General features: G+C 37.3%; 2 protein-coding genes across 4 annotated transcripts in view; one reads left to right on the top strand and one right to left on the bottom strand.

The window, feature by feature from the left end:
• LOC309591555 (cytochrome P450 2W1-like) overlaps positions 1 to 27,111 on the top strand; it is a gene marked incomplete at its 3' end in the record, with an annotated part of 160,924 nt that overhangs the window by 37,970 nt on the left and 95,843 nt on the right. The gene's annotated exons all lie outside the window — the stretch shown is intronic.
• On the bottom strand, positions 6,452 to 14,318 carry GPR146 (G protein-coupled receptor 146). Of its 3 annotated transcripts, XM_082311793.1 has the most exons (3): positions 14,121 to 14,318; positions 13,689 to 13,987; positions 6,452 to 11,349 (listed from the first exon to the last, which is right to left on the bottom strand). In XM_082311793.1, exon 3 carries the CDS (start codon positions 11,303 to 11,305, stop codon positions 10,301 to 10,303), a length of 1,005 nt encoding a protein of 334 aa, XP_082167919.1. In that variant the 5' UTR covers positions 11,306 to 11,349; positions 13,689 to 13,987; positions 14,121 to 14,318; the 3' UTR covers positions 6,452 to 10,300. The 3 variants fall into 3 exon arrangements, with proteins under 3 accessions (XP_082167919.1, XP_082167918.1, XP_082167920.1); XM_082311792.1 differs by having other exon boundaries at positions 13,689 to 14,318; XM_082311794.1 differs by lacking the exon at positions 13,689 to 13,987.

Below are 27,111 nucleotides of genomic sequence, written 5' to 3'. Positions count from 1 at the left end.
CTGAGAGAGTTGGGGTTGTTTATCCTGGAGAAGGCTCTGGGGAGACCTCATAGCAGCCTTCCAGTACCTGAAGGGGGCCTACAAGAAAGCTGGAGGGGGACTTTTTACAAGGGAGCATAGTGACAGGACAAGGGGTAATGGCTTTAAACTGAAAGAGGGTAAATTTAGGTTAGATGTAAGGAAGGAATTCTTCACTATGAGGGTGGTGAGGCACTGGAACAGGTTGCCCAGAGAAGTTGTGGATGCCCCATCCCTGTTCCAGGCCAGGCTAGATGGGGCTTTGAGCAACCTGGTCTAGTGGAAGGTGTCCCTGGCCATGGCATGGGGGTTGGAACCAGATGGTCTTTAATGTCCCTTCTAACACAAACCATTCTATGATTCTATGATTTTGTTTAGACCATGCTGATTTGCACCTTGATAGCTGCAATTCTGCTTCATCTATGGAAACGGATAAAACTTAGTCTGAGGTATCTTAACAGCTATATGATGTTTTTGTGGTTGGCGGCAGCTCACTGTGCTGTTACTGTCACAGTTAATGCGTTACTAAAAGAAAAGCAAGATATTGCTGTTGTGTGGCCAGCTGTGTCTTTCCTTAAACAATAAAACAGTTTATTTAAATTGCTTAAATGATCACAGGGTGCAAGTCATGTAAGAACAGTGGCAAACAGACTATTTTTCAGTTGTATAAACTTTTCATAAAACTGCAAAAAATGGTCGTTAAGTGACTGTTAAGTGACTGTTCCAGCCTAGAAAGGTTAGACCAGATGATCCTTGAGGTCCCTTCCAACCTGGTATTCTGTGATTCTGTGACGATTCTATGACTGTTGGGGATGATGCATAATTTTACTATTATTTTTATTAGGGAGTTATGGATTTGTCATTTCTTGGTGATTAGTATGTATTGGTATACATGCTCTCAATGGAAAAGGTTGATGTATGATAATGATGTTCCGGATAGGGCGGAGGCAGAAAAGGTAGAAGTTGCGGAAGTTAAATAATTGCGAGATACTGTGACAGTATTTAAGGATTGGCTGATAACACATACAATTCCACTCGCCACCTACAGTGTGCTGCGGTGGGCAAAACTCTTGTTCATTTTTTAACACGTCTTATTGTTCCTATGGCAAAATAAATATATCCACTACTGAGTGACAAATGTTATTATAAAGAAAGCAGATGTGAGTCACTTTTCTTTTGACCAAACCCAATAATTTCTCTTAATTGACCTGTTACTGATGTGTTTAGCAGAATACAGATCCCTGACAGTAGGTTTAATTTGAAATGAGGTCTCTTTCTCTCATATAAGACATATTCTCATATGCATGCCAGATGAGAGACTCTCTTCTGTCTTCTCTAACAAACACCATTCAATGTTTCTGCTTGTGAGATGCTGAAATTGTGGAGATATCAGTCTTTTTATTGTCTGGCTTAAAGCAGATCCATCCAGTAAAGTATTATGGAGATGGTGATTCTGCCTTGCTCACCTTCCTTCTGAATCCTTGTGATCAGTTGTTCAGCAGAGTCGCAACACTCAGCTGAGTGGTAGAGCTCTTGTTTGCTTTGTGCAGCATCGAATAGCCACAGTCATCAAGGAGAGAGACCAAAGGCTGCAGTAAGCTTGCAGTTAGTCCAAGGATTGGGCTGGATTGCTCCAGGGTAATGATTTATTGTTAGGGAGCTAATCCTGCACGAGAAGCCTGAAGTCTGTTTTTAGACTATGCTGTTGTCTCTGCTCTTGATTAACACATCTTTTCTTGCCTTTTTGTTGTAATGTTATTAAGAAAACTGTCCCTGTGTAGTATGATAGGATTGTTTTAGAATATTAAATGGCTGTTATTGCCTGGTCCCCAGTGTATTATGATGAAAAGCAAATTGCTGTGTTACTAGAATTTTGAATTGTGAAATAGTCTACAATTTTTTTCAAAGATATTTTTCATAAACTACCATGTATTTCCATCTTAACTTTTCCTCTAGTGTTGTTATAAAAAAAAAAAAAAAGAGCGTGGGATATTAGCCACAGAGTTAGTCAAAGATTGCTTTGTCTCTATTCAAGGGCTAAGCTTACATATTGGAATTCTTGGTGGCATTTTAGCACCTTAAGGCTACTTGTATTAATGCAATAACTCAAGATTCCTGGAAAAAAATAATTTTTGAGAAGAGCATCTATTCTAAGGCTTTTGTTACATTGATGCACAGTTGCCAGTCACTCTGTAAAATTGTTCTTGTGAAAGGCCTGGCTTTTAATTTTATGTATGTTTAGTCTTTTTTTACTTGACAGCAAGCAAATTTGTGTCCTTGATTAAAAGACCACGGAACATTAGGCCTTTCACATAAAAAAGGGAGGAGGGGAGGGAAGCAGGGAAGTTGTACACAAAACCAAGAATTGCTAGCTTGAAGAAAGTTAAAGGAATTTTGTTTATGGTTTAATTTTAGAATAAAAAACCTGCATGTCTTTATTGTATTCTCTGCATGTTTGGTTTGGGGATTTTTTTTTTTTTAGTGTGGTTTTTTTTTTCAATGGAATTCAGATGCTTGTGTTGATTTATAAGGTACATGGAGCTATGTGAATTTGTAAAATTTGATAGTCTTACTGCCTCTGCTTGGAACTCTCTGCTTGGATAGGGTTAAAAAAGCACAAGTTGGAGATGTGTATACATAAGCACTGGTATTAATAATTACCTCTGCCTTAGAGGCTGGTTGTAAATCAACATTTGTTCCTTTTATTCTAGAACAGCCATGCTCTGTTCTGTGTGATTGCTGCCTTCATGTCTCAGGGTTGCTTGCCCATGATTCAGTATTAGTGATTTTATATTGGCTTATTTGGGCATTGTTTGTAACGTAAGTTGTTTTATAAACAGTATTTTATTATTATTACTATACAGTAATGTTTCTATCGATCACAAAATAAATTCCTCAGTACGGGTAGATCATCTACATAACTCAGCTATGAGAGCTCAAAAAATGCCTGTATTTCCAAATAATACTCTAATTCTATTAAAGGGTGGAAAAAAGCTTTTTCTAACGTCAAGTTTTATAAGAGAGCTTGTCTCTGCACAGCACTGCAGGTGCTAGAATGATTATTTAATTGCACATAGGCTGACCTGAAAAATTTCAGAAACTTCTGTATTAATTAAGTATGAAATCTATTTCATTGTGGACTGGTGAAACCATAACTTAATTAGAAAGAATTACAATGCTCTGGAGCTGAATGGGAATGGCACTTCCTTTGATCTTTGAGCATCTTGTCAACCACAATGACTAGTACCAGATGTTTCATGAAACAATACAAGAAACATATGCTTTTTTATAAATATTTCTTTCTTGTGAATAATCAGACCTAATAGCCTGGTTAAATATCCTTCTCTTAGTTTCAAAACCAAAATTAATCATTGTTGAGATTTGTTTCTTGCAACAGAATTGTCTCTTACCTGCCTCATCCTCACAGCAGCAGTTTGTTGTAGAAGTTATGGTTAATTTTGTGTCTTCTTACAAATACTTGCAGCAATACCCTTAGTGCTTGCAGACAGGAGCAGCTAGTACAAATCTGTGTTTAACCAGAAACTGGGACTGATTTTAATTTTTTTTTCTAATGATTAACTGAAATCCTTTAATTAGTTTTACTGATGTTACTGCTTTGGGGAACTGCAAGAGTATTCTGCTAGTGACCACCAGATGGAGTTTTTAAAACAGCTTTGACAACCTAATACCAGAACTAATTTCAAAATGATCTTTTAAAGGTTTTGGCGATGAGTTAAGAAACAGTTGTGGAAATTCTGCCACCTTCAAGATAAATTTTAGCTTAAATTTGCAAATGTTGTTGCTAAAATTAGGCTTTTCAATTCATTTTGTAGTTGATAATGCATAGGCTAACATATAAGTGATGACCAGAAGAACTTCCTATTGATACCACTGAGATTTGTGATAAAACCACTTTAATTTAGGAGATTAGTTCTGTGTTTTTGAAGGTTAACTTTATCCAGAGCTGAGCACTTTCTCTGTATTTTTATCCTACTGTTGGGCAGCATACTTGCAGGTACAGTTCCTGAAAGATGTCTCTAATTGTAAATCTGTTCCTCTTTCTTTTCTTATTAGTCCTCTCTCCAGGTCTCTGAGTTGGGAGTATTTATGCTGCTGCTTATTTATCTTTTCATATAATGCATCAAAGTACTTTTAAACTAGATAAAATTGATTCTCTCCCTGGTTATAAATTTTGTTTGTTTTAAAGAACTCTTGAGAGCAACTATTTTTTAAAAATATATTTGTATATTTAATTCATAAATACTTCGATAAGAATCTGGTGTTTTAAAAATCTTTTACTGTCATGATTTGTAATAGTACAAGAATTCTGCCTGCTGTAGACGAAATAATTTTGACCGTTCTTGTGAATGTAATTAAAAGTGCCAGTTCTTTAGCAGGAAGGAATATAAGGAAATCATGTGGACTTCCAAGGTAAGGAAAGGACTTGGTGGGAAGAAAGTGAAATGACAAAGCAGATAATAAATCCTCTTCTCTCCTGATGGGCAAAGAATGTATTCAGCATACGTCAAATTGGTTTGATATATAATGGAAAGCTAAAGGAAATACATCAGAGAAAATGTTTCACGCTTCAAATTTGTTGCCATGGCAGTCTGCACAGCTGGTTTTGTATGTTTAGATTGCTTTCACTTGGAGAAAGTATTGCATGAGATAGTTAAGAAATACAGAAGGTTTAGCTTACTAAGAAACTGCAAAAAATAATCTTAGAGCATATGTTTCAGATTCATCAGTGCATTGAGCACTTTACAACTGCAGAAACTTAGGCAAAAGTTGGTACTTCTCAAAGTCCTCAGCTAACAGCAGAACTGAGAGCAGGACTGGGCCAGGTTCTGCTTTTGTTTTCTCTTACCAGTTCTGTGCCGCTGCAGTAAAGCTCATGAGAAGGTCTTCAGCCTGAGCACTGTACTGCTTTCATTTTTAATGCGCAGTGATAAATGGGGTTTTAGCTATGTACTTATCCATAGCGCAAAACCAATTCAACTGAATCTTAGTTTAAAAAAAAAAGGTGCTACTTCCCTTTGAGTTCTGGTAGAGGAGTCTTGGCAACCCTGCAGTCTATTTTGCTACTAGATGGTAGTTAAATGCATGTTTTCTGTGACTGCTCCAAAATGTGGTTGTCTTCAGTGAAATCTCTTTGTATTGACAGAAAAGGGCAGATTCTGATGCCATGTTGGCCTGGTTTGTACTGGTGTAAACCTATTGACTTCATTGTACCTGATGAAGTCTTTTTACTTGCATTTATGTAGAAGTTCACCCTTCACAAACTTGTTAACTTGCTGCTTATTAACTAGCTCTGTTCTCATTTAACATCCTTCAAGTCTATGTTGTATAAAAGGCGTTTTACTAATCCAGATGAGAAACGTAGCCTTTTTATGTATAATGGTTATATCATAAAGCTCTCAGGAATGAAGCATCAGAAAATCACTACTCTGTGTTTGTTTAGAGATGCTGGCTCTCCAATTAGAGTAATAGAAAATACTCGTTAAATCATTGTATGGAAGTAAGGGCATCTTGTCAGATACTAGGCTTTGACTACATGATATAATATTGCAACTTCCGTTTTCACAGTTGCCATTTTCATTTATTTCTCACTGAGACTTAACACTCAGAAGTGCCTTGGTCTGAGTTGGTTTTTTGTTTTGTTTTGGTTTTTTTGTTTGTTTGGTTGGTTGGTTTTGTTTTGTTTTGTTTTTTTTGGAGTTCACCAATAACCATTTTAAGTAGAGTTTGCTTTTATTTGCTGTCTTCCTACACTTTACAGAAAATTTAAAGGGAAAAAATTAATAATTTTAAAAGTATAGCCAGGCAAATATTTTCATATATGTGGGGTAAACTAACTGTTCTATGGCGAGTGATCTTTTGGTTATATGCAATGGTTACTGCAAGAAATGTATTATGAGGTACATTATATTCTTAAAGGTAAATTTTCTTCGGGATACCAAAGGTATGGGTTATTATATTATGTTGTTCTGGGAACCAAGAGAATTTCTGTAGGGAGCTGATTTCCGAGATCTCATTTGTGGCAGCACAAAGGAGAGGAAGTGACAAGGACATGGTTGATGCATGCATTCATCACCAGCCTTGTATTTCTGTAGGGCAATGTTACCTGTCCTATTAGATGCAGGATTCTTTATGCTGAAAAGAGTTGGAGGGTGCATGCCTTTTTGCTTTCATTCCCAGCTAACTTCACGCTGATGAATAATGAGATTTTAATGATGTCAAAATTATGGCCTGGAAAATTTGATAACTTAATATGTCTGATTTGACATCCAAGTCATGCAATTTGTTATGTTTTGATTCAGTGAAGGAACACAGGTTTAAGCTTGTCTACAATAGGTTTTTATCAAGAAGTCAAAAAAAAAATCACACATCTTACTGACCAGATACAATTTAACACTTTTTATTGAGAATTTATTATGAGTCAATAGTTCCTTTGTGAGGCTTTGCTGAAAGTCCATTTCTATAGTATTTTGCCATAATATTGAAGGCCACATCTCTTCATTTTAATAGAACCAGAAATTTTCTAGAGGTTGATCACTTTCTTTCATTAACTGAAATTATGTCTTCAGAGACCAACTCAGGTTGATTCTCAAATGAAAACTTTTGAAACTAGGACCTCTACTAGGTGAGTCAACAAGGACCTGTCTTGAGCCAGCTATGTTCATAATTTAAGCAGAAGTGGAGAGCAACATTTTTTGTTAGTTCATTGATTTGACGTAATTGGCGGTTCAGCAAGAGGGCTATAAGCTATAGATCAACTCAAACATTAAACTTAATTTTGTGAGAAAATAACACTGTTAATAGTGGCACTTAACTAGTGCTTACTTTCTAGTATACAGTATATACATACAGAAACATACAGTACACCTTACTGTTCAGAGGTTTACATTTAAATGATATACTTTAAGAAATAATTTAATAAATTCTTTGCAAATTCTTTTTACATCAGTAGGCTGATTTTTATCTTGCATATATACAATTTTACTCATATTTATTTAAATGTGAAATAGATAAGCCCCTATTTACAGTCATTAGAAACCTTCAGATATGTGAAATGGAAAGGCCCCATTCTTGAGAACTTTGTATATTAAAGATTTTTCCATAAGAGTTCTTCCATATTTATGATACTATGTATTTCCTTAAGTATTTTACTGCACTTGCTCATCTGCTGGTTTTTATATAAATGTTGCAAAGTTCTCACTTTTTGGGATAATGCTTTTTTAAGAGATACCATGTGAGGGTGCTGCAATTAAGTTCAGAATTTCCTTAAGAGAATAGCAGTCAGGCAGCTCCATGGCACAGTTTCTTTGAAGCAACTAATACATCAAATTAACTCTTAAAAAAAGCTGAGCAGGTATCAGTCTTGTTCATTAAATTATGGCATTTGTTTGTCTATATGATTGCCATCACATTTAGTATATTATCATGGATACACACAAACATACTTTACTCTGCTGCAATAAAAAAGGTTAGAAAAAAATCAAAATTGAAATTTCAAGGGTAAATTATATAAAAACTTGTTCTTTCTCCATCTCTTAAATAGCAGCTTCCATTTTACTACATAAACCCATTTGTAATGTCAAATCATTGAATAAGATTTGGGTCATGGTAAAGGAGTCAGTCTAGTGAAGTAAATGTGAGTCGTGAATGGTACCAAGTGTACAAGACCAAGCATGGACAGAAACAGAGGAGCAAAATGAAAATTAAATAGAATAGCACATTCAGATAGAAAAGTGGAAAAGATGAGAGAAGAAGCTAAAGAGAACTGATAAAAGAGCCATGATCTGAAACTGGGAGTTTAACATGGAGAGAAAGGAACAGAAATAAACGTGACAGTCCTGTTAGAGACAGAAAGCAAGATGTCTTGGGAGAGGGGGGAAATAGAAGTAAGGAAGCAACATGGAAGTTAAAATTTCCCTTCATGCCGCCTGTTCAGCCACACCGTCCTGGCAGTGTCCCAGTTCTGGAAGCCTCTATTCACACCAGATAAGCCAGTTCCTCCCTGCTGGAATGTTTTCTGCGTAATGGGATAGAATTTCTTTAACAGATTTTACATGAGAGATTTAATATGGTTCATTAGGAAACCTAATTTTCCTCAGATGGGAAGAGGAGGAGCATATTTGCTTTACAGTTTTAAGGAAGGATTTCTTTCTTAAGCAATTCTGTGCGGGCATGAACTTGAATGCTCAAGATGTGTAGAAATTCGCAGAATACCTCTCAAGGGGAAAAAAGCCCCAACCAACCCAATGGTTTACCAAAGCAGCCGGTATCATGTCAGCATAGAGGCACTATAAATTAGCGTGTGAATCGGACACAATGATAAAGAAAGGCTTAATTCCTTAACATGGTTTTCAGCAACAGGCTAAAACTATGAAGTAAATTGACGTAGTTGCACTGGATGGAGAAAATGCCATGGGTGGAGAAAATGCCATAGGAATAGATGCTTTACTATATAGGGTCTAGGGGTTAAAAAAAAAAGTCAGTAAAATATGAAAAGCTATTTAAAAAGTAAAGATTAACGGAGAGTTTTCCACGAGGATGCTGATAACTTAGAGGTGCTTGTATATGAAGAAGATACGCAAAGATGGCAATGAGACAAAATTACTTGAATAACGTTGAAGAGAAGGGAAAAGAACTGAAAAGGCCGTAAGGCTGTTCCTCACCTGCTTCCCACTTAGAACTGAAGCATGTCTCTATGCTGACAAATTAGGACCAATTATCAGATGAGATTGTGCTATAAGCAATGGAAAAGGTTCAGTTCTGGTCTTGCTCCATGTTTTTTTTCTGTATCAGAGGCTTGAAAAGCCACATTTTATGAATAAAGTCATGTGGAATTTGAGTTGTGTTGTGACAGATTAAGCAACGAAATGATTCTGCTGTGTTGGCAGGGAGAGTGACAAGGATGTCTTGCTGCCCCAAAATCAGTGGGAGAATATCAGTTTAACTTCTACCCCTCCTCCTTCATTAATAATGTAACAACAGCATAGAAACAGGTAGTTATTGGGTGAACATTTCGTAGTTTGCTGTTGTGGGTAACTGTTAATTTGCTTCCTGCAGCATGTTTGTGTTTCTTATGTATTTCATACACTCAGTAAAATTTGGCAATCTGGATTGGATTTCTTCATCCCCACCGTGAAATACAGAAACTGTACTTTTATTGTGTATTCTAGAATCACATTAGGAGGCACTCCATTTCTGAGAGGCCAGGAAAAAAGCTGATGCTGACTGGGATTCATATATTACTCCCATTTTAAAATCCCGTATGTATTGAGGGATTTTATATGGTTTCCAAACCTCCAATGATGCCCTAGATTAAAGAGATTTTAATTTATTTGTTGCAAACATATCCCTTGAAAATACAAAATGTTAATCATAAACATATTTATTTTTAAGATAATTACTCTTGTTACATGAACATATGTGGACCATAACACTTAGCCAGACATTCTTTACTAGTTAAATTTTGATTTAACTTTGTAAACCACTGTGTCCTTCATTTTAATATGCGGAACAAACATCGCTCAGTTCCCTCAGAATTAGTTAATAAATATTTCTGAATTCTTGAAATGTTTTAGGATGCAAACAAAGCACTGGAAAAATAAAACACATTTTTGTTAATTGTTATACCTAGGAAAAAAAAATCAATTTACTATAAACATTAGAACTTAGGTTAGTTTGTGCGAGAAAATAGTTTCTGAAAATGGTAAATTAGGCTTCTTTTAGAGGGATTCAGTGATGGAGAAAGAAATTAAATAATTTAATTTATAATTAACATTTACTACTTGGACATGTATAACTGGATAATATGATCTTTAGTAAAGATCATCTATATTGTCTTCATTGAAAAATGCTATTTACTTCATCAAGGATAGCACTGTTACTTTACAGAAAATAAGGCAATACCTTTTTCTATACAAGATACAAGGTGCTGTGTCTTCAGTCAAGACTTCAATAAACTGCTTAGTGATTTCTTCAGACAGGAATATTAGAACGATGAAGACAGTTTATGCTTTGTAACTAATTCAGTGCACTGAAAGTATTAGATGTCACAGGTATTATAGCACATAGGCCAGAGTCTCACAAGATTTCAGCAATTCACTATTTGAAAATTAAGACTGTTTCATTTAACTGTAATGGAAAGCTCCTTCTAGCCTCTTGGTTGGGGCTCTCGCATTAATGACTCCGCCAACACAGCAATATCACGGTCCCAGTACTGGTATGCGAAGTACTGCAGTAACAGAGCACCAGAGGGTTTTTTTCATACCTACGTCATAACTTGCTGTACTACTGTGCGTTCATGAGAACACCCTTGATTCCCACAGTGTATCTTTTTAAGCAGACGTCGTAATTTGTTGGGAAAGTTTTTGTTAATATATCTGTAGAGCAGAGGCATTACAAAGCTGCTTGAGAAAGCCAAGAATTTTGATAAAATCTTGGTAAAATGTAATATTCTACTGTAATTTTCATCTGCAATCCTTCCTTGTGCATTAGTAAATGTGCTTACCAAGAGAATAACATAATAGGGTGTCCATAATGTGAACTGTGTACAGACTGTGGCAATCAAAAGCCTGTGCACCGATGGATCTAATCGTCCAGTGTCTTGATCCAGTGGTGTAGCCTCTTTGCGTATTCGCAAGATTAATGTAAGTGCATACAGTACAGCGATAGCTGGTACAACATACCCGATAAAGACCATAATGGCATCTGCTGCTTCTTTGTTCTGCATCTTGGAACATTCAATTATTTTAGTGGATACGTGATTGCAGACGTAGAACAGGAGAGATGAAAAACTTGTAAGCATGGCACCACCCCATATGAATCCACAAACGTGTTTGGTGTTGTACACGCTTGACATGTAAGTTCTAGGTAGAGCACGTTCAATGTAGTAGTCCAGGCTGAGTAATGTAGTAGAGTACATGGTAACTAAAGATGAGACGTTGAATAAAATAAGTAAGGTAATATAAACTTCATTGTTAGAATTCCAGATGGCCCATTTTGTATTGGCAAGACCTAGAAGGTACACCGGTGCCAGAGCATTGATGATGAGACCAGCAATGGCAATGTTGACAAAGTAAACATCTGGCATAGTCATAGTAGCTTTGTTATAGAGATTAACTAGGACCAGCAAGCCATTGTAACAAAGGCCAATTGGGAAACATATAATGAGGTAGAGTAGGGAAAAGATGGAAAGCACAAGGTGGAAGTCATGGCAGAGATGCTGGTCCTCACTGTTCTCGGTACTGTTCTTTAAGGTTTCACAGCTCCACATAGTGATTTTAGCTTTTGTATCTTCTCTGCTGGTTACCAGCTTTTCTGTAGAGAGAGAAATAGTGAAAGTACGTTTGAAACATTATATTGTAAGTGAAATGCAATGTAGTATGAAGAAAACATTTTAAAGATGATAGAGATTATACACTTTACGTAACTGATCAATTTAAGGTCAGTGACTGAAATGCCTTTTGATCTTGTTAGTCTAGAAGAAAGTCATCTGTGATTCAAAATTTCATGAGACTAGTAAATGTTCTGAAACTTTTAAATTAATGAAATTAGTGGCAAATGAGTTGATACAGGACACAACAGAAGTAAATCATAAACCAATGTAATATACATGGTTATACAATTATACAATTAAGTACCAATGTAATATACATGAAGATTAGTACGATGTTTTTTAAAATTAAACAGTACCTTTTATATAGCTAATAATATATAAGGGTAGTTGCTGAAGAATTGAAGGATAAAAGCTGAAGCACAAATCTTAGCAATAAGATGGAGAATAGAGTTCTCTGAGGTGTTAAATAAGCCTTCTCTTGAAAAGAGAGTTTCTTGGGAGGCACATCCAAGGCAGTATGGTGGATGTATACTGGATCACTGATAAAACTGACAAAGACTAGAGGAAACTGGGAAATGAGGTGAAGGTCTGTGTTGTTGTTTTGTTTTTTTTTTTTTTAATAGGTCAGTTCATATTCAGACTTCCAAACTATAACCATTTAGTTCTGAAAAAAAACAATGGACCTCTGTAGTCTAGGGAACCTAATATCAGGGCAGCCTGACTTTCCAAAAAGGCAAGAATTAGCTCTCATTTCCTCTCAAAATAGCTTGAATTCTTTAAAAAGTATGCTAGTATCAGTAGCTGTTCTCCAGCTACTTTGTTTTATTGTCAGTAAAGAGATAACATTTTAACCGAGATCAGTAAACTTCAAAGCAATCAAAGCAAAGTCTCTTTCCAAAACGCAGAAATAAGTAATCTCTAAAGTACAACTGAAAACATTCACAGCTTTAAAATCATGGTTATTATTCCTGCCAGCCCATTTCTGGGCCAGCGTAGAATTTATGCAGCAGGTGATTTCCCACATCACGTGTACTCTGATACTGTCAGATACTCTGCACTCTTTTGTGGTCTTCCCAGCTAGCACGTATAGGAAAGTATAAATACATGTCCCTGTATTCTTTCCAGAGAGAGAACAAGATTTAATCAAATCCACAATAAACATTGTGCAATTAAAATGAATGTTACTAGACAACATGCTATACTCCATGAACCATATGGCTAAATTACACAGTATGGGTTTTGTAAGCATACGGATACGTGGTTGCTTCGCTAGCACTAATCCTTTGACACTTCAGCCATAGCACAGAATTTGTTCCAGAATCATGTCAACTTCCATTTTTTATTTCCCATTACAGTTGTTTTGTGTGCATTTTTTTCTAAATACCATAGCCTGTGCCAGGTATCAGGCTAAAAATACACTAATTTTAGCTGGGCAAACAAATTTTTATTCCACTGTCCTATGTTGGATTTCCTCAGCTAAGTGGCTTCTGTGGCAGTAGCACAAGATGCAGTTCTGTTGTTTTCAAAGCTCTCTTTCACCTTTGTGGAAAAACTAACTTTGTTTGTTTTTTCAAATCAGTTCTCTAGCTGGAGTATTGCGTATGAATACAAGCTTTGATATCTTTACGTTGTTTTTCAATCCTCATACTATTTTTGAGCACCCAGTTTATTTTCAGGAAGTGTCTGTTTTAAGTTTTTAAGAAAGTGTTGGTTTTTTTTTTAAAAAAAAAAAAAAGAAAAGCTGTTTTGCACAGTTGAAGGCAAGCAAAATTACATCTCATTGAACTGTTATGACTGGATTCAACCAAAGCAGCAGACTGGAACTAGATATTGCAAATATATGCATTACAGTGAGTGCAAGGGTGACTAAGCACAGGCATGGATACAATCAAGTAATTCCATTATGTAGGTTTATCCTTAAGCATGTAGCTTTGATTACTCCAGGCTGAATTACATCAGCCAGAGAATACTTGGCTGTATACTGTCTCAGAAGATCAACAGTCTTTGCTACCACGCTTTATATTTTACAGAGCAGGGGCATGTCTGATTTCACAAGTGTTTTTAGTCATTACCCCTTTTTTCTTTACATCCTCTAAATGCAGTTAAATAAGGCAATTCTATTTGAATGATAGAAATGGTAGGCAATTCATTGTGTTAAATAGTAATCTTACAAAATTACAAAACTTACCTTCAAAATGAGTGAAAATAAAATCCAAAATAAAAATATTTTCTGAAGAAATTTTTTTGGTGACTTCTAAATTACCAGATGAGGTATTTTTGCCACTAATGTAGAAATCACCCATTTTTAATTGTCACTTACCTGTGAAGGCACTGAACCTGTTTGCTGGGCTGTACAGGCCCAGCTCAGCATTTCTTACCCAGCCATGTCTTCCGTCACTTTAAAGGCAGTTTTGTCTTCACAGACCATGTCTGGGTACGTCCTTATGATCCTTCGGATGCAGCAGTTTTACTCAATCAATCTAAACTAATCCCTTCTCCAGTCAAAAGTAGTTTTGCAGTCGCAGGTTGACTCTGTTGCATAAGTGAATGCTGCGTCTTGTTTACTGTGGGCTGACTCAGCCTTCTCTCATGCTTCCCCTGGTCTTGTCTGCTTTTATACTTTTATCACATTGAAAATTAAAATCAGAAGTTAAAACGTAGAAGGAAAGAGCGTCCTGCCAGCTGCCGCTCGCTCTCCTGCCTGCCTTTCCCACGGCCCCAATTTCAGCAGCGTCGGTGTAAAGCCTCTTACCTTCAATTCACGTTTCACATTCCTCTGCGCTGCCGGATCCGCACGCGTTTGATAAGCAGCATTTCCGAGGAGGGAATCCGGCCGCAAAGCCCTGTCTTGTTTCTCTCTGGAAACATGGTGATGGCCTCTCGCCAGCGCCCAGGCAGCGTGCTACTCTGCGTGCCTGCCTGCGCTGCACTTGTTTTTCCTCTATAAGTTACTCACAAGTTTCTGCTTGGCTTGGCAGGCGGCAGGCCCCTCCCTTTCCCTGTTTACAGCCAGTTTCAAGAAGTGAGAGGCTGTTCTCGGAGGGGAGCGAGCTGTTGGATCCAGCTCAGTTTAGTCTCTAGGTTGCAGATTTACTACTTAAAATATACCGGCTGCTGGAGCGTGCAGGTTTGTTATGGTATTGTCATCTGCGCTGGGGTTCCACAGAGACGTTGGAGAGGCTGTTCCATTCCCTGCAAGTGCAATCAACAGCTCTCCTTCAAGAGCGTGGGTTTTATTTTTAACCTGGGATGAGTATATGTAGCTTTGAGGTTTCATTTTATAGGTCATACGTCCTAAACAATGAGTATTTAAAAATGACTGTATTACGAAGCGCACAGGTGCTTGTGCTGCTTGCGACAGTGAGCTAGCTTGTAATACAAGCTAGGAAGAAAAGTTTCTGAGCTTTGAATGTGGAGATTGTTTTGGTGTTGTGAAATGGCGTTACGACGTGAGCCTCATTTTTATGATGGTATTATGGATTCCATTCTGTTTCCTTTTTTGAAAAGTCGAAAAGATGATTATTCTCAGAGTATTTGCATGTCACTCGCAATTAATGGATGGGAGTGTGTATATTCTCTACTCCTTTAAAATGGATCATTTCTTGAAAAAGCTTTTGAACCGTGTGTTGATAGTTTATCCCATACTGAATTTTGTACTGTGGTTGTTCTGTTGTTTATATGGAAACTTCTTAGACTAATGAACTAAAGTTACTACCTTTGAAGTACGTTTTTAACTGATGCCGTCACCCAAACCCAAGAGCTGCCTTACTTTTTTGAAATAATTTGTCTTATATTTAGAGCTTTGAGGCTTTATTCCATAGCAAATAAACACCAATGAAAAATCCCTCAATTAAAAATTAAGTAGGTGTTTACGGAATAAATACCAGAGAAACGCTAAAAATGGTTACTCAGGTTGGGTTGAGTTACTCTATCTGACTGCAGTTTGGTTTTTTTAGGCAAGGTCTGTGCTTCTTGGTTTGTATTTAACAATTCATTATGAATATTGTAAAACCACTGCAGCTCCCAAATGGCAGAAAATTCCTGTGTTGCTGTTTGATACATAGGCCATGGATAGAATTGCATATGTGCTATGGATAACTCTGTGTTACAAACTGTGGCATCAAGTCTTTCCTGCCTCAAAACTTGAGAAGGACTTGAATCATTGTAAGTTCACTGCGGAAACAGCAAAGTAGGAAAGGTATTAGTGTAGAAGTACTTTTAGAGTCCTGATGCTTGGCCGAAAGCCAATTTCTTTACATGTCATAAAGTTGAATATGGTTTTATTTAGTTAAAAATTTGCATGAAGTACATAAGAAAAACTTCTTACAACACTGCACAAAAAGTTAAGAGCAGTTGGTGGTAAAGATTATTTTAGAAAAGATGCATAAAATGATCTTCAATTAATGAGAAAAAAAATAAATGAAGTGCTGCTGAGTTGTATTATGCAGTCCATAGCTGCAGTCGGGGGTTTTTCAGACATTTTCATTCATAGTGCAGCACTAAGTTGCAGAGCAGGTTGGTTAACAGTTTCAAGCATGACCACTCTACACTCTGATTGTTTTATTTGACTTAAAAAAACCGAAACCTTTATCCAGCTGTAGCACTATCTCTTGCTCTGCAGATTTTTTTGTTCAGACAACAAATGATTTGTCTACTTACTCTGTTATCATCTATATGTGAAATAGCTCTTATCTAGATTATCTAACCTCTGAACATGTGTTTTCACAAGCTATAATATCATTATAAACCATACATAGCTAGTAAAGCTGTTGCCAAGAAGGGAAGTCTCTAAAGAGGCCTAAGACTCCTACCTTCACCACGTTTTCTAGAATTGCCACAGGATCTCTTAGTTTCTACAGAGACTGAAACCGAAGGGTACTGCATAGGGGAAGGCTGGGCGCTGTGTAGAGCTTTGCTGGATGGCAGATGTTTACTTCAGATCAAGACTGAGAAAACAGAAAAGCTTGGCCAGAAGTGTTAGATATACGCGTAAACCGTGACTTAGGTTGTCAGCAACTTATCAGTTTGTAAGGTGCTTTTTGAAAGTCACATGCTCATTATTATTTGTGGTTTAATTACTAAAAAACTGAATAATGGATGATTGGTATTTCTGGACAATAGCATACCTGCAGTTAGTGGTACCTCAAGGAACACACTCTGCACTCTGAAGTGCAAGACAAGGAAGTGTCACACTGCTGTTACCTCGCAGTCTGGGTAACGTGACATATTTTTAGGCTTACCAGCTTATATACATGCCATAGGGATTAACAGAAGACTTGTTGGCTGGCTATACAGAAAAGTAAAACTAGATTGCCCATGTTAGATGTGAGGGGGAAAAATGCAGCAATGCAGGCAAGTAGATTTCAGAATATACTTTCCTTATACAGTTGCTGAGTTGCTTCTGTTTATAATATAATGGTACAGCTCAGATAAAATGCTTTTGACGTTAGTGGAGAAGAAAATCCTGCTTGATGCTGGGTGCTGGGCTGAAAAACAGGCCGCTTCCAACCCTATCATTTATGTCTGTGTGGTGCAATCATTGATGAGTTTGATGGGTGGTATGCTTATAATTTATATCGGTTCCATTTTATAATGTAGTTAATCCAGCCCAATATAATGTGAAAGAACCCATGACTAAATTAACAAGAATAATTGATATAAAGTAGCATTGAATATAACCCTGTTGGATGTTTAAAGAAGTACAAATAAACAAGCAAGAGTAGGTCAGTTGGAAGAGGGGTGTTTTTTTCTTTCTACAGTAGCACTGTTTGTCCCTGGTCCTGCGAGAGGGAGCACGGAGCAAGGAGTTTGCTACCCTTGGCAAGTGAACTCACGGGAAGAGCAGGTGCCCAGCCTCCTGGTCCCGCTGATTTCACCCTCATCATTAGGCTTAGTTTTGGGTTTTCTAAACCCATTCCCTTTGCAGTATGAACTTGCTTTAGTAGCAGCATAACAATAATGAAAAAATTTTTAAAAAGACCTTTGACTCAACCACCCTACTATTGCCTATTCCTGCTTAATTCTGCACAATTTGAGTGCTGTGAGTCCGTTTCCAGCTTTATAGCTTATTGCCACCCCTTGGTCCAATGTTATTCCTTAGGCGTTCCTTCTGTCCAGACAGAAATGCTTATGTAGATTTCCCCGTTTTTAAAAAAAACGCAACAACTTGTTTTTTACATCTGCCTGTCCCTTCTTTTCCTCGTTATCTCTCCCTGATGACTCCATTACAGTTAACGCTGCACCTCCCATCATCATTTGCTCATGTGATACGCATACGGTATCATATCAGGCTTATCACAGGGTTTGTAAGTATGATACTCTTTCACTTCTTACTTCTCTGTTACTTTCCTGTGGGACATCTCAGGCTGTTTTAGGCATGTTGAGTCAACAATAAAAACTGAACTCCCAAGAACTATAAGGGTGTGTTTCTATCACACGTGGAGCGAGTACAGAGATACTCATGCTTCTGAAATTGGCCTTCGCCTTTTGCTTTGGTCGTCCTTTGAGGCTGCTCACTCTCTACTTTTCAGAAGTTCTGAATATATGTTGTCTTCACAGCACTTCAAAACTTAGCTCCTTCCTGTGGGCCCCTCTCTCACTTGCTAGGTGACCTTTTTTATTGTTCCACAGACATTGGCAACCACTGTCCCGTGTTTATTCGTTCATTCTGAAGGCACCGTCTTTGTGGTAAATCATCTGCATAGCAGCTACCTGGTCATTCGGATCCCACTTGTGCCATGATAATCTGCTTACTGCCCCTGGCCTCTTGGCAACCTACTAAATAGGTGCAAATTTTTTTTTTTCTGTTTTAACCTTTTGTTTACATCATCATCATCATCATCATCATCATCATCATTATTATTATTATTATTATTATTATTGGTATAATTCCCTATAGTATAAAATTATTAACAATGTCAGCTGCATCCTTTGTTTCTATTTAGATTGTTCATCTCTTTGGGAATCTCAGTTCGCGTAAGGCCATGTCAGTAGTAAGTCTCTGCAAATTGCTGTCACAGATCAGTAAGCATCAACAAAGAAGTTCAGATGCTCCTTTGGTTTGGAAGAAAGAGAGGAAAACTTCATTTTAGGTTATGGCAACTGTTTTTCAAGATGCGCATCTTCGGTATATTAGGTTAGAACTGAAGAACTTTCTTCTGTCTTCAGAGTTCATAGAAGATTGCTCAAAACAGCGTGTGTATCCATCAGAAACGGATAACTGGATTTGCTTTCTTTTCTCCCCCTCCCAATTTTTAAGCAGCTTAAAGCTTATGAGAACAGATAAATACTCCAATAAAAAAAAAAGACAAAAAAGATCAACTACTCTGGAAACCGTAATAAAAACTGCCAAAGGGTGGTTTTAAAAGAGATTTTATATCTGTTAGAGTGGCAGTGTGGTAGTGGTCTGGAAGTTGTAATAACCAAGTACTACGGCGTAGAAGAGACAAATGAAATTCCTGCAAAATGAGGAGACTAAGTTCTGTGGAGAAGAGATAGTCTGACATTAAGGCCCCTAAAGATTTGTGTGGAAGGAGTCCCATGTTCAGACGCAGATGCTATCTGCCAGGCACATCTGCCACTCCAGATAAATCCTTCTTTTTTATGCTGTTTATTTCTTTGTAATAGAGCCTCTGCGGGAGTTAGGTTGCCCTCCTCGCAGCTGCTCAGGAACAGCTGCACTGGGGGCTCTGCATGGGTTAACTCCATAAACTCGATCATGTTTTGTTAACTTCTCTCCGTGTCCCAGTATCAGATGAGTGTGACTGGTCTCCTGCTCCACCTCTTCCTGACTTAGCTTTATCACTGAATTCCAAAAGAGCCTCTATATGGAAAACCTGACATATCTTTTCTTTTTTTATTCACCATAGAGTGAACAGTGCAACTTTTTGTACATCATAGATGTGTTGTAGCTTAAGATTTCATTACTGCAAAAATTGAAAGATCTTATTTTTGTGCAGTTCTAAAGATAGGGTATTCCATCAGGCAGAATGAATTTACGCAGTGGTTACGTGTATTTGTCTACAAGCCTTAGCTGCCTGGGTTTCTGAAATGAGATAAAATTTCGAGATGCCCAAATAGCCACTAGGTAATACTTGTCTTAAAAAAATGAGTTACATGCAAAACAAAAATCCCGTAATTTTCCTAGTATTCATATTAACTTCCAGTAACTTATGGTGTATTAAATAACAGGAATAGTTAGAATGAATATAGTATTAGAAAATAGGCTTCATAAGATGCTTCAAGTTCTGGATTTTATAAAGTTGACTAATTGGCATAGAAGAAGTGACAGCTTTTAAGCATCGGCAGAATAGACCGCCCCATTCAGAGCGCTGAATACGAACAGCCCATTAGTACTACTGCAGTTCCTGGTCCATGTTTTCAGAGCGCTTGGAAGCTGATTTTGATGCAGTTACCCTACTTTAAAACTAAGTGGCAACAAACTTAAATAAAATTCAGTATCAAGATGATTGAAAGTTGCTATATATATTCAGTGTTTTAACTGCTTCAGTGAAAAAATCTTTTAAAAAATTTAACCCGTGGCAGAATTTCCACTGTGCTTAAAACCGGTGAGCCACAGAAACCAAAAGACTTAATTAAAACATACAATTTCAGTTTTTTGGAGAGCACACAAGCCCATTAGCTGTAGCAAGTATTTTCATTCAATTTAAAACTGAATGTAAGTTGCAGTTTCTTTTCACGTGAACTACTTCAACTCAATGGATCTAACAAGGATTACACGCACCTTCAGAAAGCATTCTTACGATCATGGTGTTGATGTTCAGAGTAGCTGAGACTTAGTAGATTTACCTAGTAGATACACTTTGTCCCACTGTTTTTAATGAAAGTATTTAGTTCACTTTTTCTGACTTAAGGAATTGAATACACTAGGTGGGAGATTTCATTAAAGGATCTTTCTTATATGATCATCATCAATGTTTAATTATAGGTTTTTCCCCCCCCCGGAACCTACAGACACTTAAAGTATAGAACAGCAAGTCAGTTAAGACTGGTTTTGGGGAAGAATGTTTATGAAACTTATATGTTCCTTTTTTTATGTAAAGATCATCAGATCATGGAGATGAATTTAAAATTTTCTGCTGAGGCCTTTTGAATATTTGAGAAAATATAAAATTACAAGACAGTTTTATGGTAAATTTCTTTGTTTATCTAATTTCTTTGTTTAGATCATAGGTGCAAACAGATCATTTGCACCTCTTACGAGATAGCAAGTGGCTAGATCTCTGCATTTTCAGCATTTTGGAATTGCTCAGGTTCCAGTAAGGAACGTAGGTGAACTGAACATTGTGCTTCTGGTCCACGTAAATCAGCATCGCTCCAGTAAAGAAGACAGATTCTTGCCAATCAAAATTAACACAAATTATCCTATTCTAGATATTGCAGACTGAATTTATCCCAGGGACAGAGCGTCGAAGGGACACCGACTCTGCTGGAATTACTCTGTAAACGAGTTGGCATGGTGCAAACAGCAGCTCTTATCTTAACTGTTTGTTAGCTTCACCCATGCTTAGGACTTGTGATAGGGAACGCTGCTGAAATTTGGCAGTGTGAAAACATTCCCCACAGCTATTTTGCTGCCAGTTGCAAAGACTGACGGGAGGCACAGATGGTAGTTTTCCTGGAAACTATAATATAATGCCATATCCTATTAGAAACATTGGTGAAAGTCGACCTGGTGACTTATCAACAAGACATCACGTTGACCATATAGGAAACTCTTGTGAAACAGACTCAGACTGCAGGGACCAGGTTTCCAGTACATGCAAAAATATTGACGTAGTTCTTTCTCAGATAACATTTATAAGAATGAGCATAAAACTGGTTTGAGTTTAGAGTTTGAAGGGGAAAATTGGCCCTCAGCAGAGTTGCACTAAGGCTGAAATGACTTCAAAATGTGTCACATCCGTTGGAGATAAACAGATATCTTTCTGATAATTGTCAGCAAGTCTGAGACATCTTGTTCTTGACACTTCTGTGGCTTTTAATTTCTATCGCTTGGTGAAGGAAATAGCATTTTCTAACTGCCTCTTGGATGAACTTGCATATTTACTGATTGCATCTTATTCTATTTGTAATGTCTGAATAGAATATTTTAAGTTTACACTCTAGGAGGGCTCATATAACATTAATGCTGATCTAAGGGTGGCTATTATTAGACTGTAAGATTTGGAGTAGGAATTTTCATTTACCAAGGGCTTGAAATTAATTAAGAGGCATCTTACTGACATGAATGCGTTCTGGTTTGTCCATCTACTGCTTGTCGTGTGCCACTCCCCACTCTGCTTTCTCAGTGACAGGGTTTTTTACCCCTTATTCATCAAAATTTTCTACCAACAATCTCGATTTCTTATAAGACTCCCCATTGCACCTATATGTATGGAATGACCCTTCCATGAAACTTGAAGAAGCCAGTAATAGCCTTTAGCACTTTCTGTTCTAAGATGCTGGCAAAGGGTTTGACAGGTTTAAGTATTTGATGATTTGATTTGAGTCCTTGGCCATATTTCACAGGTGTGTGGGTGGGGATGCTTCCTTAGATAATGGATGTTGTTTTTTCCAGCCCAGTATAAGGCTGGGAAAATGCTTCCTAGGGGAAAAAAAAAAAAAGTAATTTTGGGGGGAAGAAATGTGCAAAAGAGTCTGGGACCTCTGTAAACTAGGACTCTCTAAACCTGAAGTCTCCCATTACAAAAACATTTGTGAACCTTGAGTATGCTACCTGTAGCCACCTGTTACCCACATTCTGTCCAATCCACGGTATTTTGGGAAGCCGTGGTTAGGATTTGTACAAATTCCTGGGACTACAGCCAAATAAATGACACTGAAATAAATACTAGTGCTTACTAATTGCAGAGTATCGATTTTCATGCCATACAGCAATTACTGTCTTCTTTTTTTAAAATTTGAACAGATTTTTTTTAAAAGATTTCTTAGTGTCCTCAATAGGTACACACATTTTTAAAAATCTTGCACACCACAGGAAGAAAGCACAACTTCTGTAGCAGTCTTTATTACTGCAGGAGCTGTATAGAGCCTTGATATATAAAATAAATTTATAATCTGCTTCCTCCTGTGCTAATGGGTGGAAGCCTGAGGAGTAATTAGTTTGTCACGGAGCCAGTTTCTTAGTAATGATTGATAAATGGTTGTTTTTACACAGCCCACACAGACACAGGGTGCATACCAACAGTAAACCACGGTTTGTTGGGAGGTCACTGGAGCCTGCTAGCCTATCCTCACTTAAATGGGCCATATATGTTTTAGCTGTTGTGGAAAATATGCAGAATATTCTGATAAGCTCTTATCTGATGTTGAGATCCTGCACGCAGAAGTTCAAATGAATCATTCTGATGTGCAGCTCGCAGACATAGACGTTCACATGAATCACTTTGTCCAGACATTTGATTAACTTTTTTTCATCGTTTCAGAATGAGTCCAACTTCTGTTGAAATCCATGGGATACCACTTTGACTTAAATGATGGGGCCAATCAAACACGTGAAGGATGTGATGCTGGCATGAGAAGTAGGGTGCTGCCTTTTTATGTTGCTTTAGCATTTATATAGAAAGGACATAAAGTTCAGCTGACAGAGCCCTAAAGGAAAGTAGGTCTTCTGCTAAGTACAGTAGAAAACAGATTTGCAAATATCATGGTGATTAGCATAGTTAAAAATGCTTATGGAGGCTAAAAAGGACAGCAGTCATTCTGCTTATTCAAAGCTTCTCCTAAAAGCAGTTAGGTAATTTTTAGTGCTTTGAAGTTTGCCTTTGGCTTACCTTCTTTTACAATATAAATGAAAATGCAGCTTAATTGTGATTAATTAGTTAATTAGTTACTGCTGTGTCTTTTAGCTGCTTTGCAGTAATATTTCATGGTATGGTTTGCTGTGTGTTTTAGTATTATGCTGTGAATAGATGATGCATAAGTATCTCACTTTCATTGAGGACTTTTTTGCTTTATTAAAGACTAATGAGATTAACTTTTGATCAATTCCTCTGCTATACCTCTGCTATACTGTTATACTTCTAGATTTAATATACAGAAAAATTGAGATCTCATATATTCAGAACTATTAATAAAGAACTTAAAAGCACATACTCAGTACATAAAGAAACAGTAAATGAGAAATCCAGCCTAATGTGCAAGAGCATGAAAATTGATATGCATAAGAAAAAGCCTACTGTAACTCTCTCTTGGACAACCAGATAAAAGTAGGAGCATGACAAATTTAAAGAATGACATTTTTCCTAAAGAACTGTTATCTAAAACCTCAACATTGGTTTCTAACGATGGCACTATTCATTTTCACTGATCCGAGGCTTGTATGCATTAATGTAAATTGTTTCTAGGCTCTTAAAAACCAAAAGCAATCCAAAAGGTGAACTTCTTAAAAATCTCACCTGGTAGGCACTGCCTTGTTGTTCCTTGATGGCCGCCAGAAACATTTTGCCCTTTTCAAAGTGAGCTCAGCAGGAACTCCAATATCTGACTTCTCTACTAGGAGTAAACAATGGGAGAGCTTAGAAAAGGACCGCTGACGCCGCTGCACTGCCCTTGGTCGTGGCACCGAACTCTGTGTATACATGTGACTTCCCCTGCACATACGTACACATAATCCTTTAAGCTTCAGCTGCACGCTCTTACTGGCGCGGACGGCTGCTGCAAAAACAGGGGGCCCGATCCTGCCATAGGGACTGTTCTGTGTACCGTGATCATAATTGTGAAAGGGGTTTTTTAGGGGTCTTAATTTGGAAAGGACAAACTGAAAGGACATTACTGTGGTTCGAGGGCAGTTCAGCCTTTGGCGTAGTTACATAGTGGGAGACAAATAGCGGCTGCATCGAACCAGGAGAGCTTTTTTGGTGCGAGAAAAGAATTCTTACCATAGGAGTAGCTATTCTGCAAAGCCATGCATGTTAACAGAGTAATAAACCCGGAGCAAAATAAGCCAAACAGACAAAAATATTATGTTAGTAAAATTTGGTTTGCTTTAGAGCTACTCATCACAGCTGTGTTTGTTGGGAGTCATATCCCTTCCCGCCTTTGAAAAACAATGCTATTTAGCAAAAAGCCTGTAACATCCACTTGGGAGAGTTCAGACAGTAACCAACATTAGACCTGAAAAAGAGCCAATGTATGCTTTGAAAAATACTTTACTGTAAACCTCAGAATTACTTTAAGCATTCAAAAAGAACATTTTAATTAAAAGAAAAAAAAGCATGTAAGGAAAATGCTACTGCTATATCCTCTTACTTTAATGAGATGGTAGGTAAATGTAAATTCTTTCCATTTGAATAAAAAGTGTGTAATACTATGATTCTGTCTACTTAGCATGAATACAAATAGTCCTTAAATAATTTGCCTTTTTAAACTGTAATGAAGAATTAATTCATGTGTTTTCCTTCCTCCCCAAAGCAGTAAGGTGTAATATATACTTTTATTTATCAAGCAAAAAGGAGTTGACCCCTAAAATGAATGAAGAATTTGTTATTCATGTTAGGCATGTGTAGCATGCGTATTTTCTTTAGTGTATTTAACATACATGTGTTTTCTTATTTTATACCTTTAGTTGCTTATTTTTATTCTTACACTATCTTATAAGGTAAAGCCTCACAGTAAGACTCTAAGACTCTAAGGTTAACACCTGAGAGGTTTTTTTTGATTGTTAGTATTTAATGATCGAAGTATTTGCCTAGTTCAGTTATTTTTTGTTCCTTTTGGCTAAGCTTTTATTGTTTATATTAAAGTAAAAAAAACCCCAAGTCTCTATTTACAATCTTTATAACATAGCGGCTCTGTTTGTAGGTCCCACATTAATATTTTCCATTAAATGTTCTATTGTTGGAGATTGGTCAGATTGTAAAATAAACAAGCACTTCTTTAATCTCTGAAGTAATATTTCTGAAGAGACAATGTGGGACAGCCCAGGATTATGCTTTTTCTTTTTTTTTAATGGTTTGTAATATTTTACGCTTATCACTTGTTTGGTTAAGCCATTATGTATGGTTTGTATTTTGAAACACAGAGCAAAACCCCCAAACTTTGTTGATTTACGTTTGATAAAATACCAGTGACAGCTGGGCATAGAGTTTAAGGTGAAGTGTGCTTTCCTTTTGAAATTCAGACCTCATAAACGTAGGCTTTTTGCAGGAGAAAAACGCAGAGACTGGGAGATGGAATAATACTCCTTCGGTCTCTAGGGAGAGCAGAAGGTAATAACGTGGCTCCTTCGAGTCTGCTGCTCTCTTGGTTTTATAGAGGCGACTGTTTGCTCTTACAGGCCCCGCCAGTCCATCACTTATTTCAGTTTGCAGTGCCCGCAACCTGATAGTTTTTACATTATCCTGGTTGGGTTTGTCTAGCATGCTTTCACCAAGGCTTGTTTGAATGTAAAGATACATAATGTCCTACGCAATTATGCTGTGTAACTGTCACTTGTCACTGATCATCTGGAGTAACTGTGGGGCAAAGGAGACTGTCATGCTTTGACCAAAAAGGTCCACATTTAAACAATATCCTCACTTTTAGAACTTGCTCAGGTATTTCTTGTGGCAGACCCACAGGGCTTTGTGCTGAGACTCGGTCCTGGCCAGGCAGCTGCAAGGGGACTGAGTGAAATGGTGAATAAGGATGTTTGAAGTTTACTTTAGTGACTTATTTTTTAACTCTGCCTCATTGCAAAGTAAGCAAGTGCCAGCCTCAGTGAAGGTGGAGCCTCTTCTGTGACCTGCCAGGAAAATTAGCCCATACTTAAAACACCTGTAAACACAAGCCAGATATTTTTGTTTTCTTTGCATGTGGTAGAAGTTCAGCTGGGTAGGAGTCCAGTATGAGCGTGCAACACATACATAACCTAAGGCACTTTTTCTTTACTGCCACTAAGCAGCAGGGATCACAGAAGCGTTGGAGGTCTCCTCACATGCTTAATTTTCAGATGCAGTATACTGTTGCTATTGCTGAATTAAACATGGCAGTTCCCTGTCCATCCTCCCCCAAAGAGAGTTCTCACTGCTGAAGGTTCTATGAAGTTAACGCACAGTTCATAATTACAAGTAACTTTGTTACTATGAAAGTTGTGTTTGAGCAGTGATGGTTTTCATTTACAGAATAATTTGTAGTGGTTCAGATGATAAAGTCACCATGTGTTTGAAGTGCTGATGTTTCTGACACGCTGCTACGTCTGATATGAATTGATAGGCAATTCTGGTAATATTTTTTACCTACAGGAGCTAAATAAGACAAAAACTGAGTAGTTCTGTTCAATTTTGTTCAGCAATATAATGACTTTCAAAAAGTTCATCTTTTAGGAGTGCTCTATGCAGTAACTTAGACTTGGTAGAGTTAGTGAGTCAGATGAATTAAACAAATCACAAGGTTAAAGTGAAAGTAGTTATTTAGGACTGTGGTTGCCAGAACATTATTTTTATGAGCTGAAGTGGTTTTGTTGAAGCATCACTATGGCATTAGTGAACTAGTGGGTGTACATTTGGGCCCTTCACACCCACGTGTAAATTGTCTATAAAGAATAGTTTATTCATATAAAAGGATTATCAGAAATATTCCTCAGTAAACTTTTATCTCAAGCTGAAATGATGGTACCTTCGGAGGAGCGCAAACAGTTGGTGGTACATGATAAGGAGACTGTGGTGTGGGCAAAGATCTCCTCGTTCATCGCACAGAATACGGCCAGTCCCCGCTGAGATTTCTTCTTATTTTTCAGTACT

This window comes from Platalea leucorodia (genome assembly GCF_965183815.1).
Source record: "Platalea leucorodia genome assembly, chromosome: 5".
Lineage (NCBI taxonomy): Eukaryota > Metazoa > Chordata > Aves > Pelecaniformes > Threskiornithidae > Platalea > Platalea leucorodia.
The sequence above is the reverse complement of the archived record's forward strand: the minus strand, read 5'-3'. Positions and strand labels throughout refer to the sequence as shown.